Source organism: Lepidochelys olivacea (assembly GCF_965140295.1).
Source record: "Lepidochelys olivacea isolate rLepOli2 genome assembly, chromosome: 1".
In the NCBI taxonomy this organism is placed as follows: Eukaryota; Metazoa; Chordata; order Testudines; family Cheloniidae; genus Lepidochelys; species Lepidochelys olivacea.
In genome coordinates this window covers 15,680,681-15,700,043 of record NC_140411.1, presented here as the reverse complement: position 1 = coordinate 15,700,043, position 19,363 = coordinate 15,680,681, and the positions used below count along the sequence as shown (strand labels likewise).

Here is a 19,363-nt window from a genome sequence, read left to right as displayed (position 1 = left end):
CTGTTCCTCAGACATTCTTGTCAACTGCTGGCCCACCTTGATTATCGCTACAAAAGGTTTTTTCCGCCCCACTTTCCTGCTGGTAATAGCTCACCTTACCTGATCACTCTCCTTTCAGTGTGTATGGTAACACCTATTGTTTCATGTTCTCTGTGTATATAAATCTCCCCACTGTATTTTCCACTGAATGCATCCGATGAAGTGAGCTGTAGCTCAAGAAAGCTTATGCTCAAATTTGTTTGTCTCTAAGGTGCCACAAGTCCTCCTTTTCTGTTTGCTTTCTACCTATGTGGCCACTCAAAATTAACCAACATATACTGAATGCTCATCAACAAGATGAGACCAAGAATTCACAGAAGTTAATTGATAAAAATAGTGCGCTAGTAGCTGTCAAGTGAACAGGCTATATTAACTGATGTACTGCATGGAATCACTCACTCACCTAGCTCTAGCTACCTGTGTCAAGGTTCCTCCCCCACTCTGAACTCTAGGGTACAGATGTGGAGACCTGCATGAAAAACCTCCTAAGCTTCTCTTTACCAGCTTAGGTCAAAACTTCCCCAAGGTACAAAATATTCCACCCTTTGTCCTTGGATTGGCTGCTACCACCACCAAACAAATACTGGTTACTGGGGAAGAGCTGTTTGGACACTTCTTTCCCCCCAAAATACTTCCCAAAACCTTGCACCCCACTTTCTGGACAAGGTTTGGTAAAAAGCCTCACCAATTTGTCTAGGTGACTACAGACCCAAACCCTTGGATCTGAGAACAATGAGAAAGCATTCAGTTTTCGTACAAGACGACTTTTAATAGAAATAGAAGTAAATAGAAATCACCTCTGTAAAATCAGGATGGTAGATACCTTACAGGGTAATTAGATTCAAAACATAGAGAACCCCTCTAGGCAAAACCTTAAGTTACAAAAGAGATACACAGACAGAAATAGTTATTCTATTCAGCACAATGCTTTTCTCAGCCATTTAAAGAAATCATAATCTAACACATACCTAGCTAGATTACTTACTAAAAGTTCTAAGACTCCATTCCTGGTCTATCCCCGGCAGAAACAGCATATAGACAGACAGACAGACCAGACCCTTTGTTTCTCTCCCTCCTCCCAGCTTTTGAAAGTATCTTGTCTCCTCATTGGTCATTTTGGTCAGGTGCCAGTGAGGTTACCTTTAGCTTCTTAACCTTTTACAGATGAGAGGATTTTTTTTTTTCTGGCCAGGAGGGATTTTAAAGGGGTTTACCCTTCCCTTTATATTTATGACAACCTGCCTCACAAAAGTAGAGTCCACTAAAAATAAAAAATGAACCCCACATCACTATGCTTTTTGCAATTACAAAATCTGTATCTGTCCCCTAGATTTTGACCTCACCCTCCAATCCACCCATTTAGACTTGTGTTCTGTTGTAAACTAACAGCTTTGCTCCATTACTGAACTCTTTTCAGAAAGATTTGACTATATGGCAGGCTACGTAGAACAAAAATATTGGGCTTGATTCTCCACTCTGTTGCAAGACATGAAATTGGTTTAATTCCATTGATTCCAGTGGAATCAATGGCATAACTGAATGAAGAGTCAGTCATCTAGAGTCGCCCTTCTTAAAAAAAAAAAAAACTTGCATGGAAACTGTGCCTCACACATGCCTATCAAATTATGTTCAATTACAATGAGGGCGAATTCTGGGCTTAAACCAACTAACCTAATGTCCTCCCACGGCCAGGGAAATAGTCTGCCCAATCCTGTTAAAGACAGACAATCTATAAATATTAAGCAATGCCAGATCCTCAAGTTGAGTAGTTTAAATCCAAAATTTGAGTAGTTTAAAATTGCTATAATCTTTGCTTATTTGTTCTGAGCCTGAAAATCTGATTGCTTTGATTATGGTATAATTTAAGAATTATATTTAAGTGGGTCATAGCAATTCTTATTTAAATGTGTGATTTCATAGATCCACTTTTGGGAAAGATTGCTATTTTTCCCTCTCTTTTAAATGTTTTATGAAGGAATACTATGCCTATAGCTGGGTGGAAAATGGCAATTCTGTTCTGGAGGATTTGGAATGCTGGTTGCATTCCAATTTGGAAACATTTAGAAATCCTCCACAAAATGGATTTACTGTCCACTGCCCAGCTCTACTGTGAGCCCTGCCCCTGGGAGCTCAGGCTGCCAAGAAGCCAGGAGGCAGGGGCTCTCATCTTCCCACCAGCCCATGAAGAGGGATGCTGAGGAGCCAAGTGAGTGAGCTGGTAGGTAACCAGCTTGGGGGGCGGGGGAGGAAGGGGAGGGTTCCATCAGAAACACACCTGCTTTCCGGTGGAATTTCATCAAAACCTGTCTCCACACAACGTTTTGACTTTGATGAATTGGCAAATTCTAATGAAAAATCCTTTAATTTTTTTCCCAACTAGCTCCATTTATGTCATTTTCTGCACTTTCACTCCAACTTTCACAATTACTGCAGAGTATTTCCACTAACAAGGCTAACAATTAGAATGGCTTTATAGAAATTTAAAAATTAATAAAAAGGTATAGAATAGTACAACTGCTCAAAAAGTCATCTACCTCAGCGCCCTGGGCTGAGACAGAACCAAGGAACCATTGACCATCCCTGATGTTTGTCTACCCAGGGGTTCTCAAACTGGGGGTCAGGACCCCCTAGGGGGTCACCAGGTTATTACATGGAGTGGGGGTGACAAGCTGTCAGCCTCCACCTCAAACCCCACTTTGCCTCCAGCATTTAGAATGGTGTTAAATATATTAAAGTGATTTTAATTTATAGGGGGAGTCTGACTCAGAGGCTTGCTATGTGAAAGGGGTCACTGATGTTGCACCCCATAATGCTGGATAGAAATATGCTCATTCCAGTTATGTCCTATTTACATACATATGTTTTATGCTAGATATGCCATGTAACATATCTCTGCAAAGGTTATGATTGACTGAATATATTCATCCTATTTCTATGCATGTATAATTTTTGTATTCAAAGTTATGAATATTGGCTATGTACTTGTTTGATTTTAAGTAGACTCAGTGAAGCAGTTGGTCAGCTTTTTGAGAAAAGACTATTCTCAGTAAGTGCCCAATCAAGAAACATTTAAGCTAACAATGAACTTTGAGATACACCAGTCCACATCTGAGCTTTCCTGGAAATGTGGCATCGGCTTGTAAGGAACTGAGTCATGCATGGACCTGTGACTCGCCCATGTGACTCCAAAACTCCATCTTGGAGCTGGATTCTGCATAGGAGAGGGGAAGGGGTTTCCACCCACAAGAGAAAGTCTATTTAAGCCTCTGGAAACCCCTCCATTTTGTCTTCAGCTGGCTCAAGAGATAGCCTCTCGACCCCAAAGGATATCTGAAAGGAACTGGAACAAAGGACAGTAAGTACAGGGGTGTGAGTGATTGCTGGACCCAGACTACAAGGAGGCTAGTCTATCAAAGAAGCTTATTGGAACATCTGAGGGTGAGATTTACCTGAATTTAGTTTCCTATTGTATTAGGCATAGACTTGCGTGTTATTTTATTTTGTTTGGTTATTTATTTTGTTCTGTCTATTACTTGGAACCACGTAAATCCTACTTTTTACTTATTAATTAACCCAGAGCAAGTATTAATACCTGGGGGAGCAAACAGCGGCGCGCATCTCTCTATCAGTGTTAGAGGGCGAACAATTTATGAGTTTACCCTGTAAAAGCTTTATACAGGGAAAACAGATTTATTTGGGGTTTGGACCCCATTGGGAGCTGGGTATCCGAGTGCTGGAGACAAGAGCACTTCTTAAGCTGTTTTCAGTTAAGCCTGCAGCTTGTGGGGGACGTGGTTCAGACTTGGTTCTGTGTTTGCAGCAGGCAAGCGTGTCTGGCTCAAACAAGGCAAGCTACTGAAGTCCCAAGCTGGCAAGGAAAATGGTCTCAGAGGTACTCTAGGCACATCAGGTGGCAGTCCCAAAGGGCTTTCTGTGATCCAACCCGTCACAGTCACCAGTACAAAAATTTGAGAACCACTGATCTAACCCATCTTTAAAAACCTCCAACGATGGAGGTTTCACAACCTCCCTTGGAAACCTATTCCACTGCTTAACTATCGTTCTAGCTAGAAAGGTTTTCCTACTATCACCTAAATCTCCCTTCCTGCAGATTAAGCCCATTACTACTTGGACACAAGGAGACAACTAATCACCATCCTGTTTATAACAGCCCTTAATGTATTTGAAGGTTTATCTGGTTCCCCCTCACTCTTCTTTTCTCAAAACTAAACATGCCTAGTTTTTTTTTTGTTTGTTTGTTTAAACCTTTCCTCATAGTTCAGAGAAGAGTAACAAAAATGATAAAAAGTTTGGAAAACCTAAACTCTCCAATTTATCCAGATCTTTCTTAAAGTGTGGCACCTAGAACTGGACACAATAGGCCAGTAGCCCTGTTAACAGAGCAAGTTAGGTTGGTTTGGAATGATTTTATCTTAAAAATCCATGTTGGCTATTACTTATAACCATATTATCTTCTAGGTGCTTACAATCTGGTTATTTAATAATGCGTTCCAATATTTTTCCAAGTATCGAAGTTAGGACGACTGGTCTATAATTCCCTAGGTCCTCTGTTTCTCCTTTTAGATAGGTATTATGTTCGCTCTGCTCCAATCCTCTGGGACCTCCCCTGTTCATCGGTTCTCAAAGATAACTGGTAATGATTTCAAGATTGCTTCAGCTAGTTCTTTAAGTACTATTTCATCAGGCCCTGCAGGCTTGAGTATATCTAAAGAAGGTTAGTGGCGACTGGGTGTCTAACATAGTGAATGCTAGTGAAAATGAGGTAGGAGCAGGGTGTAAAATAGGGGAAGAACAAGTCAAAAACTACTTAGACAAGTTAGATGTCTTCAGATCACCAGGTCCTGATGAAATGCATCCTAGAATACTCAAGGAGCTGACTAAGGAGATATCTGAGCCATTAGCAATTATATCTGTCATGGAAGACATTCCAGAAGACTGGAAAAGGGCAAATACAGTGCCATCTATAAAAAGGGAAATAAAGACAATCTAGGGAATTACAGACCAGTCGGCTTAACTTCTGTACCCAGAAGATAATGGAACAAATAATTAAGCAACCAATTTGCAAACACCGAGAAGATAATAAGGTGATGAGTAGCAGTCAGGATGGATTTATCGGGAACAAATAGTGTCAAACCAATCTGATAGCTTTCTTTGACAGGGTAACAAGCCTTGTGGATAGGCGGGGAAGCGGTAGATGTGGTATATCTTGACTTTAGTAAGACTTTTGATACTGTCTCGCATGACATTCTCAAACGAACTAGGGAAATACAACCTAGATGGAGCTACAACAAGGTGGGTGCATAACTGGCTGGAAGATCATTCCCAGAGAGTAGTTATCAGTGGTTCACAGTCATGCTGGAAGGGCAAAATGAGTGGGGTCCTGCAGGTTCTGGGTCTGGTTCTTTCAAATCTTCATCTTTGATTTAGATAATGGAATAGAGAGTAAACTTAAAGTTTGCGGATGATACCAAGCTGGGAGGGGTTGCAAGTGCTTTGGAGGATAGGATTAAAATTCAAAATGATCTGGACAAAACTGGAGAAATTGTCTGAAGTAAATAGGTTGAAATTCAATAAGGACAAATGCAATGTACTCCACTTAGGAAGGAACAATCAGTTGCACGCATTTACAAAATAGGAAATGACTGCCTAGGAATGAGTTCTACAGAAAGGGATCCAGGGTCACAGTGAATCACAAACTAAATAGGAGTCAATAGTGTAACACTGTTGCAAAAAAAAAAAAAAAAGCAAACAGCATTCTGGGATGTATTAGCAGCAGTATTGTAAGCAAGACACGAGAAGTAATTCTTCCGCTCTACTCCGCGCTGATTAGGCCTCAACTGGAGTACTGTGTCCAGTTCTGGGCGCCACATTTCAAGAAAGATGTGGACAAATTGGACAAAATCCAGAGAAGAGCAACAAAAATTATTAAAGGTCTAGAAAACATGACCTATGAGGGAAGATGGAAAAAATTGGGTTTGTTTGGTCTGCAGAAGAGAAGACCAAAAGGGGACATAACAGTCTTCAAGTACATAAAAGGTTGTTACAAGGAGGAAGGAGAAAAATTGTTGCTCGTAACTTCTGAGGATAGGACAAGAAGCAATGGGCTTAAATTGCAGCAAGGGTGGTTTAGGTTGGACATTAGGAAAAACTTCCTGTCAGAGTGGTTAAGCACTGGAATAAACTGCCTAGGGAGGTTGTGGAATTTCCATCACTGGGGATTTTTAAGAGCAGGTTGGACAAACACCTGTCAGGGATGGTCTAGATAATATTTAGTCCTGCCTTGAGTGCGGTGGACTGGACTAGATGACCTCTCGAGGTCCCTTCCAGATCTATGATAAATGTATCTAAACATTCTTTAAATTCTTCTTTTCCTAGAGGGTCGGCTTGTGTTCCTTCTCCCTTCTTGTTAATATTAATTGTGTTAAGAATCTGGTCACCATTAACCTTTTTAGTCAAGGCTGAAGCAAAATAGGCATTAAACACCTCCTCCATCTTGATGTTGTCTATCATTAGTTCTCCTCCCGCTACACCTTCCTTTGTCATTCTCTTGGCTCAACATATTTAAAGAATCCTCATCTTATCACCTTTTCTGTCCCTTGCTAGGTATAACTCATTTAATGCATTAGCCCTTCTGATTTTGTCCCTACATGCTTGTGCTAGTTTTTTGTACTCATCCTTCGCAATCTGTCCATGTTTCCACTTTTTATAGGATCCCTTTTTGATTATCAGGTCATTAAAGAGCTGATGGAATGATACTTGCCTCTTACTACTTGTACCATCATCTTTCCTTATCAGCCTAGGGTTTCTGTCACTCCATACTAAAGGCAGGACTGGCTGCAGACCATCTGATTGCCCTTGGGCCAATCACTTGGCAGAGGGCTAGAGAGAACAGGCTTAGGCTTCAGCACATGTTGCTGTTTGTTGCTAGTGGAAGCAGTTGTCCCAAACAGTCTGAACTTGCAGCTAAGGGAATCAGCCCAGTAAGCAGGCCGAGGCATGACTACGACCAGGGTAAGACAGCAGCCTAGACCCAGAAGGGTCCTGATCAGCACAGTAACCACAGGGATGGATCTGCCTGGCATTGCAGCAGAGGTCTGAACTCAGCACTCCAAGCTTGCACTGTGCCCAAGCACCAGCAACTGCCACGACGGCTGGAAGGGACCATGTTTAGGACTTAGACTGGGAAGTTTTGGACTCAATCAGCTTAGAGAGCTTTAACCTGTTTATGCAGATGTTGGAGAGTGGAGGTGTATGTGTGATTTCTTATAGGGCCCCCCCAATACTCACTGAGGGTTTGTCTGTGCTCAGATGTGTTTATTGCTGAGCACGTTTGTTTCTGAGGTTACTTCCTGCCTCCCTCAAGATCATGGAAGGAAACCAAGGGATTTAGGTCTAGTCAGAGGTGAATGGGGTTCTTTTGGCACATGGCTTTGGATCTGAGAACTATTCAATCAACCCAACGGTGCCCTCACCACATAACTATAAAGCAGCGTTCCCAGTGACCTCAGTTGCAAGTTATCAACACTTCTGTAAATCAGGCCCCAGGGATGTCCATTTAGATTCACTGTGCTCCTCATTTTCAGTGTATGAACTTGTCCAGTGTCACACAAAACTCTATGGCCGAGGCAGGGACAGAATCCAGTTCTTCAGGGTAGCATTCAGCTGCCTTATCCAAGAGACCATTCTTTCCTACCATTCCTTGTCTCATTCACCACACAGCATCCAGCTTCTGCAACAAATGAGACTGGGGTCCTACAAATAGCTTCATTAACTACACAACCCTGGTTCTCTCCAGAGCACTGTCCATCTTGTGAATGAGGCACTATACACTATAACATGTAAAATCATGAAGAGGGAGAGAACTGAACTGAGGTATCTTCCTTGAAATCTATGGGCTCCTAGCTAGCAAAGGTAGCTATTAGGCTAAAATTGTGGTCAGATGAACTACCATCCATACGATGATACATTTTATTTAAAAAAAAAGTCTGAGACACCTAGATGTTATTGCAATCATGACATAATTATAGAAATGAAATCTAGATCCAGGAGCTATTACAAAGAAAAAGCACAAAAAAAACTCCTGTACTTTTCAGCAAGTCAGGTGCTACTATAAAATCCAGAAGCAGGCTAATGGAAGTGTTACATGCAAGTATTAGAATATGTGACAAATATTAAAGCTATGGATTAAAAGCACACCTACAAGTAGAGGAGAGAAAGTGTTGTGCTGCTATTTCTCATAGTAATGCCAAGAAGTTTAAATTGGTTATTTATTCAGCACCATCAGCATGGCGGACACTGGAGAGAAGAACACACATACTGTCCCTAGAAGCTTAAAATCTTAGACAGTCCAATCCAAATAAACAAAGGATACATAATTTGAGTCCAAACTTCAAGCAGCCTGGGGCTCTTTATTTTTAAAATAACTTTCTGTACTTTCAAGATGATTGTTGAAAGACACTATTGAAGAAATGTGTTTTAAGGAGGTATTTAATGAAAACTGCATTCTTTTCTAAAACCATTGAGGTAAGACAGTTTTATAAACTGAGACTGAGAAATTTCTGTGAGGGAACTTATCTGCTGACACAATATTACAAGACTATATGTAATATACGAAGGAGGGAGCAGTTAGAATACATCACGGAAACACCATAGCTTTAACACTTCTGTTTCCGATTTCAAAAGTTGGCTCTTCGTTGAAGACCAGTGGCTGACATTTTCATACTTCATCTCTAGTAGTTGGGGAGGTATGCAAGTGTTAGGACAACCCTGTAGCCTCCTGCTTATTTTAGAGACTCATACTTTCCTAAGACCATAAGTGGCCTGGATCATCCACTTTAAGAAATAAAGTACTTTATTTGCAATTGCCAAGATGCTTGCTATATTAAACAGTGGGTACACATTTTAGAATGCATATTTTACCCAAGAGAAACAGGTTTATCATGTAAGTGTTTAGGCACTATTTAAAAAGTTTATTTTAGGAACTTGTAATAAGTATTACTTCCATCCATTAGGTTGCTGTTATAGTATTAAGTTTTAAATAGACTAAATCCAAACCACCCGAATTTTTTAAATTAATGTAACAAAAACATCTCCCCTATCCTTGAAACAGAACCTTTTAAAAACTCTTCATTTTGATACTACAGGCAAAGTTTCAGCCCTAAGTAAAATGAGATTCTAAATTAGAACCTCTTCAAGCTAAACATTTAATGAGTCACCCTAAATGTGATGCCAACAAAGGGTGCTGTGTATTACATCTGCCAAGTATGAAGAAAGCCATACCACAATTACTCGATAATACACCTTGCACTGAAGTTGAACAAATGTCTTAATAAAAGCCTAAACACACACTAAGTGTTGGATTCTGTTGCACATTTAATCACCATGTATTTCAACTAGACGTGTATGAAAAGGAAGCAGCTAGGGCAGAGGGAAAGCAACTGCAAGTTAAGATACTAAAACTAAGTACAGTGGTGCCAGCTACCAAGACTGCAGTGCCCAGAAAGATGGCAGGACAGAGAGGTCTCATCTATTCTTAATCTGCCCCTTCAGTATTGGAGGCTGACTCTTAGGACCTCGGACAGTGCCAGCTGAGGAAGAATAGAGCTTACTGAATATCTCGGGAGAAGGGTCAACACCAGAGGGTGTTTTTGGAGTACTGTAAGCTAAATCTCTCCCTCTTTGGGAACATATTGTGGAACGTAAGTGTTGAATTCATGAGAGCTAGGGGGAAAATAATAATTTATATAAATAATCTGAGTATAACTGGCTCAAATTCAAAACACCATGACCTGAAGAACTTTAAGTCCTATTGGCAGATATTTGAAGGATGGAAGGAAAACACGGCTGTTACTCTGAAACTTGCATGAGAAATCTGTTGAAAGCCAGCTACAGTATTTGCTTCTCTACCTTAATTAAAATCTGGATAAAGGACAGTTGTGTGGTTAAAGAACTAGAGTAGGACTCAGGAGATCTGAATTCACATCAGGCTTTGTCAGACTTTCCAGATGACCACGGGCAAGTTACTACACTTGTATCACCTCCCTTAACTGTAAGATGGGGATAATTATTCTTCTCCCACCCTTTGTTTAAATAGTAAGATCTTTGAAGCAGGGTCTGTCTTTACTATGTGTAGTCACTGAATTTCAATGGGACGTGTGCTCCTACATCACTTAAGCAATTTTGAGAAATCAGATACACAGTGCCTTAGCACTGTAGGGCCCATCCATCTTGGATGGAGTCTGCAGCTCACCCGTACTACTAACGTTTACATATGAATTCTGTTTAATGTGTAATCCACACACTAAACTATGGCTTGTTAAAAAATTACAACTCCAATGAGTTTAATGTCAATTTGGATACGTTCCTTGTCCCCTTTCTCTCCTCCCCTGTGCCAATGCAGACAGTTTGTCTAGACAATGTTTCCTAAGTGCAAGCACAGCAGCATCCCCCATAGCCTTTTCTTCAATCTTGCCTAAGTGCTGCAACTCCACTGTTATCCGTACGTGCTGACTACAGAATGAAGAGCACCAGAGCCGGTAATACTGTAAGCTTGACTTTGCAGCTCACGGTACACAGAGAAAGAGCAGACCGTTTTATTACCCTTAAAGTTTATGTGCTCAAATATAAAGTAATTATGTGAAAATTCACCTGACATGTCTCGTGTATATATTGTGGGTCAACAGTATGGCTATAATGAAATGTATTATATATTCTACGTCGTACAAGGTAGACTTGTATTAGTGATGTGTATGTTGAGAAGTTTCATATATACACCCTGTGGGTCAAAGATAATGTTGCTGTTTGTGCAAGGTGAATTTTCACATCAGTGTCATTCATTACCTGCAGGCATCCCAGGTCAGAGAATTCAAGTAGGTGAATTCTTTAACTGGCCATTTTCTGTCATTAGTGCTTAGGTTTTCTAATGGTAATACTGTAGTTACCTATTTCACTAAGTTATGTTACCTAGCAACCTTGACTAAGAGTGTGTGAAAGAATTGCAGGAATTAAGATTCTGATGGCACAGGATAGTGAACAGACACTAATATTAAACCAACAGACATTTGTTGTATTGAATCCATTGCTGGTTACAGAACACTGAGTATGGATCAGACTAAGAAATGCAAAAATATTCTAAAACTTAAAATTCATTGTAGTCTGTCTGGTCTACATGTGTAACAATGAAGTTTCACCACACAAAACTGAAATTTAATTAAAAAGTAAAGAAAGTACCCCATTGCACCCCTAAACTAATAAAACTAAAATGAAGTTACATAAACTAGTCTAATCTGCTACAAATTTCAACCTAATCCTATTCACATGGGATTCACACACCGCAATGGAAACTGCACCCTTGACTTGGGCACTAAAAATAACCTATTTCAATATCAACTACTGCAACTCCATCAACCTTCTTGCCTAGTTAAGATGCTGCTTCTTTCTTAGAAAGTACATAGGAAGACTACATACTTACTCTCGCTCTTTCTCGGTCAGTTTGTCGTTGATATTATCTTTGATTGCAGATCTGGAACCTTTGTGAATTATGGGATACCTGAGTGGCACTTGTAGAAAGAAGGAAATCATTGAGACCAAGTGTGCAGTGTAGCCCAGGGCAACAGCAATGCTTCCATCATCTTTTGCTGTTAATGAAAAAGCAACTTCTTTACCCAACTGAATTCTACTGATATGGTAAATATTTTAAGAGTATTAATGAAAATTTAGCATGAGAAGGGCGTCCATATTACACAAACAGTAAAGACTTACACATGATGAAAATAATATTTATTAAATGATTTAACAGCTGCTTTAATGAAAAAGATTAAGACTGCAAGCATCTTACAGAAATCTTAGTGGTATTATTAAGCTTATTCTATCACACATTACAATGCATGGTTCTGACATGCTTACAATGCGATAGCAGCACATTTAAACAGTCAATAATAGAAAGGGGTACTGCGTTTCCAATATAGTGTTTAAACATTTTTTAAAATAGTGGTTGAGGTGCTATTTTCTGATGCGAATGGTAAAAACCCCTCCTGGTTTTAAATCTGCTTATCTCTCGTCTATTACTTGTATCTTGTGTTGAAAGGTGACATCAGAGAGGTGACGGGTTTCAGAGTAACAGCCGTGTTAGTCTGTATTCGCAAAAAGAAAAGGAGGACTTGTGGCACCTTAGAGACTAACCAATTTATTTGAGCATAAGCTTTTAACTTAGGCTTGAATGGAGACTGGAAGTGGCTAAGTCATTATGCAAGGTAACCTATTTCCCCTTGTTTTTTCCTACTCCTCCCCCGCAGACGTTCTTGTTAAACCCTGGATTTGTGCTGGAAATGGCCCACCTTGATTATCATACACATTGTAAGGAGAGTGATCACTTTAGATAAGCTATTACCAGCAGGAGAGTGGGGTGAGGGAAGGTATTTTTTCATGCTTTGTATGTATAAAAAGATCTACACTTTCCACAGTATGCATCCAATGAAGTGAGCTGTAGCTCACGAAAGCTTATGCTCAAATAAATTGGTTAGTCTCTAAGGTGCCACAAGTACTCCTTTTCTTTTTATCAGAGAGGTGATGGTTTGAGCCTGCAGTTTAAGACCTACTCCTATACTTTCAAACTGCAAGGGAAATCGTTTTCAGCATAAGGTTTTGTTTTTAAAAAAAGGCTCCCTAGGCCAGAGTTCAAGTCTTCAGGGGTCTGCAATTCTCTGGCTGCAGCTGATGACCTCACTAACACCTACAGCAGAGAAAGAAGGTGCATTCTTACATTGCTTTAGGCATTAGTGAGATCACCAACTGTTAGGCAGGGACACTGAATCTAGGGTCTGAACTCTAGTATTGGCCAGTAATTGGAGGAACTGATTTTTAACCATTGTTTTAGAAGGTTAAAGTTTCACATTTATTCAGCAGATGACGGGGAGATCTGAAATTGTGTATTTAAAAATTAATTTACCTCCAGTGAAGATCTATTTACGGCTTTTCTGCCCCACCCTCTAACTCCTTTTCTGCAAAAAGTTATTAATCTTTTGAAGACTTCCATGCTATACCTTCATCCTATTTTCTAGCTTATTAGAAAAAACACATATGAATCTATGAATAGCTGGAAAGAAGATATAGCCAGCCCAAATCCCTTCCAATGACAACAGAAATTCTAGTGACCCTAACTGAAATACACGAGGACCTGAACAAGGAAGGAAAAACACTAATTTTATGTCCTCTGTGACATCTATGAAATCATACCTTGCTCTCAGTAAGGCAATTCATGACATACAGATTTAAAAACACCACCCATTCCAAGGAATTATTCTGTACAAAGGGATTCAACTCTGCAGCAAACATGGGTCTCATTACAGTAGAACTCTAATGTCATGGACTTCAGACTTTATTTTTAACCTAGCTGTCCACTAACACATTATGTTAACATGCAAGAAATCAGATAAACAATATTTCCCAAGTTAAAAATATCAATATTTCATTTTTTCCATTCACACAGTCTGTAGTATGCCGCAGGGCAGGCTGACTAATTCCTTGTGACAAACTTGAAAGGACTCAGTCTCTCAGGATAGCACCAATAAGTTATGACTAAGGCTACGATTTTATCATGGATATTTGTCATGGACAAGTGACAACATAACAACCATAATGGAATTGAATTTAACATCCCTGTGAGGGGGAAGAATACCAAAGAAGCCAAGAGCACTATAATAGAAGCTCAAATTAAATGTATACCCCACATAAATAAAAAATAGTAAGAGGATCAAAAATTGCCACCATGGCTAAACAGAGTAAAAGAGGCCATTAGAGCAAAATGTCATCCTTTAAAAATTGCAAGTCAAGGAAAATAAAAAGGAGCATAAACTCAGGCAGGTGTAAAAGTATAATTAAGCAGGGCAAATTAAGAATTTGAAGAGCAACTACCAAAAGAGGCCAAAAAAAAATTAAGTACATCAGAAGCAGGAAGCCTGCCAAACAACCAGTGGGGCACTGGACAATCAAGGTGCTAAAAGGAGCACTCAAGGAAGTCAAGGCCACTATGGAGAAGTTAAATTAATACTTTGCACCCAACTACACTGCAGAAGATGTGAGGGAGGTTCCCACACCTGAGCCATTCTTTTTAGGAGGCAAATGTGAGGAATTGTCCCCAACCGAGGTGTCAATGGAGTTCTGAAGGAACTCAGATATGAAATTGCAGAACTGCCACCTGTGGTATGTAACCTATTACTTAAATTAGCCTCTGTACCAAATGACTGGATTCCAGTTTTTAAAGAAGACTCTAGAGGTGATCCTGGCAATTACAGACTAGTCAGCCTAACTTCAATACTAGGTCAATTGGTTGAAACTATATTAAAGAACAGAATTATAAGACGTATGTAGTGTAGTTGTAGCCAAGTCAGTCCCAGGATATTAGAGAGATACGGTGGGTGAACTACTGTTGGTGAGAAAGACACGCTTTCGAGCCACACAGAGCTCTCTTTCAGGTCTGGGAAAGGTACTCTGAAGATCACAGCTAAATGCAAGGTAGAACAGATTGTTTAGCATAAGTAGTTAGGGACCATATTCTAAGGGACCATTCAAAGTAGAGTGGCCCATTAACACCTCTGCAGTCACAGGACTTCAAGAGGGGGTTAGCAGGTAACAGATTGTTGTAATAAGCCATAAATCCAGAATCTCTGTTCAGTCCATGATTTTTAGTGTCTAGCAGAGAGTTATGAATTTAAGCTCCCATGCTCATCTTTTGAGAGCATTGTGAAGGTTTCCTTTGAGGATGAGGACTGATCGATCACTCTACATCTGACCTCTTTGTGAAAGTGTTCACCCACAAGTGATACAGGAAAATGATTTAAAGACAAACTCTCTGACAGTTCGAAAGTGGAGTGATTGTCTGGTTTCACCCACATAGTTGTTATTGTGGCATTTAGTGCACTGGATGAGATTTACCACATGTTGTGATAGGCCTGTGTAGGGTCCATGGATCTTGAAAGGTGCGTTGTTGGAGGGTGTCGATCATTGCAGCAGAGATACAAACGAAAAGGAAGAAACAGTTACTCATTCTGTACAGTAACTGTGGTTTCAGTTGTTTCCCCCTTATGGGTGCGCCACTCTAGGTTTGCTACCACGCCTTTAGCCTCGTTCTCTGCTATGGAGCTTTGCAGTAAAGAAGGAACTGAGGGTGGCTTGCCCATGCAATGTTATAACACGATGGCATGGGGCACAAGACTGACTAACATGCATGCACCCATAGAGACTACTTGAGGAAGTAGTTTTTCCACACAACATACAGTCAATTTGTGAACTCGTTGCCAGAGGATGTAGCGAAGGCCAAAAGCATGACTAGATTATGAGAATAATTAGATAAGTTCGTGGAGGATACGTCCATCAATGGCTATTAGCCAGGATGGATAGGGATGCAAAACCATGCCCTGAGTGTCCCTAAATTGTGGGCTGCCAGATGCTGGGACTGGACAAGAGGGGATGGATCACTCTATGAATTGCCCTATTCTGCTCACTCCCTCTGAAGCATCTGGCACTGGCTGCTGTCAGAAGACAGAATACTGGGCTAGATGGACCACTGGTCTGACCCACTATGGCCAAGCTTATGTTTATTACTTGAATTCATGTTTTTATTTTCCTGAGGCAACACCCCTACCAGACTGAACAAAAGGCTGAGAGGCAAGAGTTCCTAGTGAGCTGTAGCTCACGAAAGCTCTTGCTCGAATAAATTGGTTAGTCTCTAAGGTGCCACAAGTACTCCTTTTCTTTTTGCAATAAATTAATTTAGTCATTCTAATTTTCAAATACTTGTACAGATAACTGCACAAAATTTGTTTACAGGTGTTAGACGCAGGCATACAAAGACAAAAAACACATGCCATACAGAACATCTGCAGATGCACTTACGATATATTATAAATATTGTTATAAAGGCAACCGAAATAGCATTGCCGTAACAAAATAGGAACATATGCATTTGATGAAGCCTATTTGGTGTAATATTGTTTATATGAATAGATACACAGCAAGCTAGAATTTTTTTTTAAATAGATAAACATATTGAAATCTAGAGCTAAAATATTTGTGTAGGTATGCACAAAGAGGTTAGTCAGTATATAAGGATTAACCAGAACATATGGTGTCATGTAATTTAGCTCAGAATCCAATTTTTTGTACATGTCCCCATCACAGTAGTATTTCAGCACCTCCCATGAGCCAAAAATAACATTTCCTTCTAGGTTTATCTGTTTATTGCATGTTGTGAGTAACCCAAGTTAGCTATTTTTGCCTGATTAAAAGTGTGATTTGCTCTGTTTTGTGCCTCACAGGGGGTTGGGTTTTAATCACTCAAGGTCTGAAGCATTTCCTGGCACGTATTAAATACCACAACTAGATATTGTTCTGTTTAAAATATTTTTTCAGAATGTGGAGGCCTGGAGAGAAGCAGCTCACAGCAATGGATTGGTCTTTACCCAATAATGTCCAAAGTTTTCTGCAAGACTGGGGTTGTGGTGACATTTGAGTCTGCGGGAAGTCCCAGAAGGACTGTTGTGCACTGTGTGTCTCCCGCAGAAATCAGAGGTGGAGTTAGTTTTATAGGAGATTACCGGGGTGTAAAAGCATAAAAAGCAGACATAACAAACCCATGGGGAAAAAAACCCCAGAAATTGGGCTTGTTTTTGGCTTAAGAGTTGCTTGTTGGCTAGTTTTTGGCTTGTTGTAGCTTGTTACTTCTTTTTATTCTTTGATTGGCTCCCAGCAAGCAAGGTCAAGGCAGGGGGAGAGTCAGGGTGCACTGCGGGCCCTCCAAAGTCCCAGACTGCACACCAGGGGGATCTTGTCAGAATGTTGGGGTTCTTAGGAATTGGCTTGTTTTGGCCTTGTTTCAAAATGGGATTAGCTTGATTTTTGGTTTATTGTGAAAGTCAGGGTGCTTATTTACCACATGAAAGTTGGCAACTGTGATAAAAAGATAATCTTCAAAATGATGTCACCATTCAGTCTTCATCATGAATAGAATTTCAGTGGAAAGTTGTTTATCTAGTACAAAACCTCAAATTTTGGCAAAATAGATTATATTTTGATCAGACTGATTTTTCATTTTGAGATTTTGAAACATTTAGATGTCACCCTTTATTGTTTTTAGTTTTTAAAAATACAGTTTTGAAATTTAACTAAAAAGTTGTTTTGAACCAAAAACCCCAAAAAACCCCACCCACAACTTTATTTAGAAAATGATGAAATGGTATGTTTGACAATTCTGAAGGTTTTTCAACATTTGTTCTAAGTCAAGAAATTCACTCGAATCAGCCCTTTCCCACAAAAACAGTTTGGTTGTAACAATTCAGCTTTTTCAGTGACAAATGTTTAATCAAAGTCCCAGCTAGTTCAACTCGGAGGTGAACAAGGATTGAAAATTAGATCAGAACTGTCTGCTTGTCTAAATATTTTTCAATCAGTCTCCAAAAGTGGACTGTGGCTCCTAAAATGGTAAGTCTGCCCTATAAGATGTTAAAGTAACATCACAACTCTAGGTACTAAATGAAAGAAACAGCCAGCTACCTTGAAAGTCTTCAGAATTAGGCAGCTTGACTCCGCAGACAAAGTAATCCTTTTGATCATTCTATGGATTTGAACAGCAGAAAATGAGAATGGGACATAGTACATTTAAAAATAAGACAGAAGTTGCAAATTCCAAGCAAAAAACTTAGAGGCATGTTAAAATCAGACCACAGACTTTGTAAAGCATCAGTTAATATAGATGAAAAATTCAAAATTAAATAAAATTCACTCAATAAAAATCTCACTCAACATTAAATTTAAAATATTTTGAGAAGACTAACTCTCAAACAGGAATGGATTCACTTTCATCCAACAGAACTTCCAAAATCTGAAACTTATGTTGAGCAAAGAATGTTGGACCTCAATCTTCTGATGAGCATTTTTTTTTTTGCCTCGTATGCTAAAAGTTTAACTAAGTTAGTGAAGTCTGGTAAGATGATTATTAGCTACTCTATTGTGCTCTCACTATCCGTTTTACTTGCCATTTCATATGCCACCACAAGAGGTTCAAGTTTAAGTTACCATGTGGTGGCAGCAGTATCCTGTTACAGTGCAGCACAATAGGGTCCTTTCCTTGTGTCATTTACAATCTAAGTTAGACAAATAATTCAGTGTGAATGACGACACAGTGACAGTCCAAGCATGCCCCAGGCCTTCTTTGGACTCATTTGCCTGACTACAGTGGTGGCAACAATTCCCAAACAAATTGCTGCAGCAAGACAAGGGAAGAGAGGGAGAGCAGGGGCAGGCTGGGATGTGTGAGGAGAATAGGGAGAAGTTCTGTGGCAAACATTACCAAATCGGAAACCCAGTGACTGAAAGAGAGAGGAGCAGGAACACCAGAGTAGATGAAGTCCCTGCCAGACAAGCTCACTGTCAGATTCAAAGTAAGAAACATCAGAAAAGAAACAGGAGAGAAATTTACATGAGCATGGAGCTCAGTGTGGAAGAGAGAAGCATTTTACTCTGAAGGCAGCTAGAGCGCACATCTGGCAGACAAAGTTCATTCTAATTCAGCAGGTTTCTTAAGGAGTTAGAAACTTACCAAATCAATAGAGTAAATATAGGAAAGCTCTGACAACAACTGCCTGCATCGAATGGTCAGCTGTGCATTGGTCTTCAAGAACAGTTCTCTTTAGGGAGAGAAAAACCAAGATCATTAGTGACCTCAAAGTCTTTGCACTATCAACCCCCACCATTCCCAGGAATCACATCCCTACCCGCTTGTCAAAAAAGCAAGCCCCAGATAACTTTGCAGTTGGGAAGATAATGACAGAAAGCAATACTGGCCTGTAATTTTCAGTCATGCTGACGTATTGCTTGCACCCTTTTCAATTTTGAGACACCAGTTTTAAGTGTTATAAAGCAATTATTTATATTACAATTGCACCAAAAGGCCCCATCATCTTATGCTCTGTATACACACACAATCCCCGTCCCAGAGCATTTAAAAGCTAAACAAGACAGGAGAAGGGAGCATAGTTACATATTTTACAGATGAGGAAACTGACGCAGAGATACAGTGACTTGCCCAAGATCACACAAGAACTGAGGGAGATGATTTTGTGATTCTAGTCCAAATACCTTAAATCACAAGAGCCTCTTTCCAATTACGGATTAAAAAGATGAATGGAATCACGGTGCCTTTACCTCTTAGCAGTGCATTCTTTTCTCAACTCATGCAGGGATTCTTTATGCATTTGAAGCCTCTGGTATTCAGTCTCAAATGCATTTCCTAGAGAAGAGAAATGATTAA

At 39.9% G+C, this 19,363-nt stretch overlaps 1 protein-coding gene across 1 annotated transcript in view; it reads right to left on the bottom strand.

Annotated features, from left to right (window-relative positions):
- Positions 1-19,363, bottom strand: part of UVRAG (UV radiation resistance associated) — a 164,277-nt gene that overhangs the window by 62,039 nt on the left and 82,875 nt on the right. Inside the window, exons 9-12 of the mRNA XM_084646724.1 lie at positions 19,258-19,342; positions 18,653-18,740; positions 17,608-17,668; positions 11,531-11,696 (exon numbers count right to left, since the gene is read on the bottom strand). Coding sequence (XP_084502850.1) covers positions 11,531-11,696; positions 17,608-17,668; positions 18,653-18,740; positions 19,258-19,342 — 400 coding nt within the window. The remainder of the gene's footprint in view (positions 1-11,530; positions 11,697-17,607; positions 17,669-18,652; positions 18,741-19,257; positions 19,343-19,363) is intronic.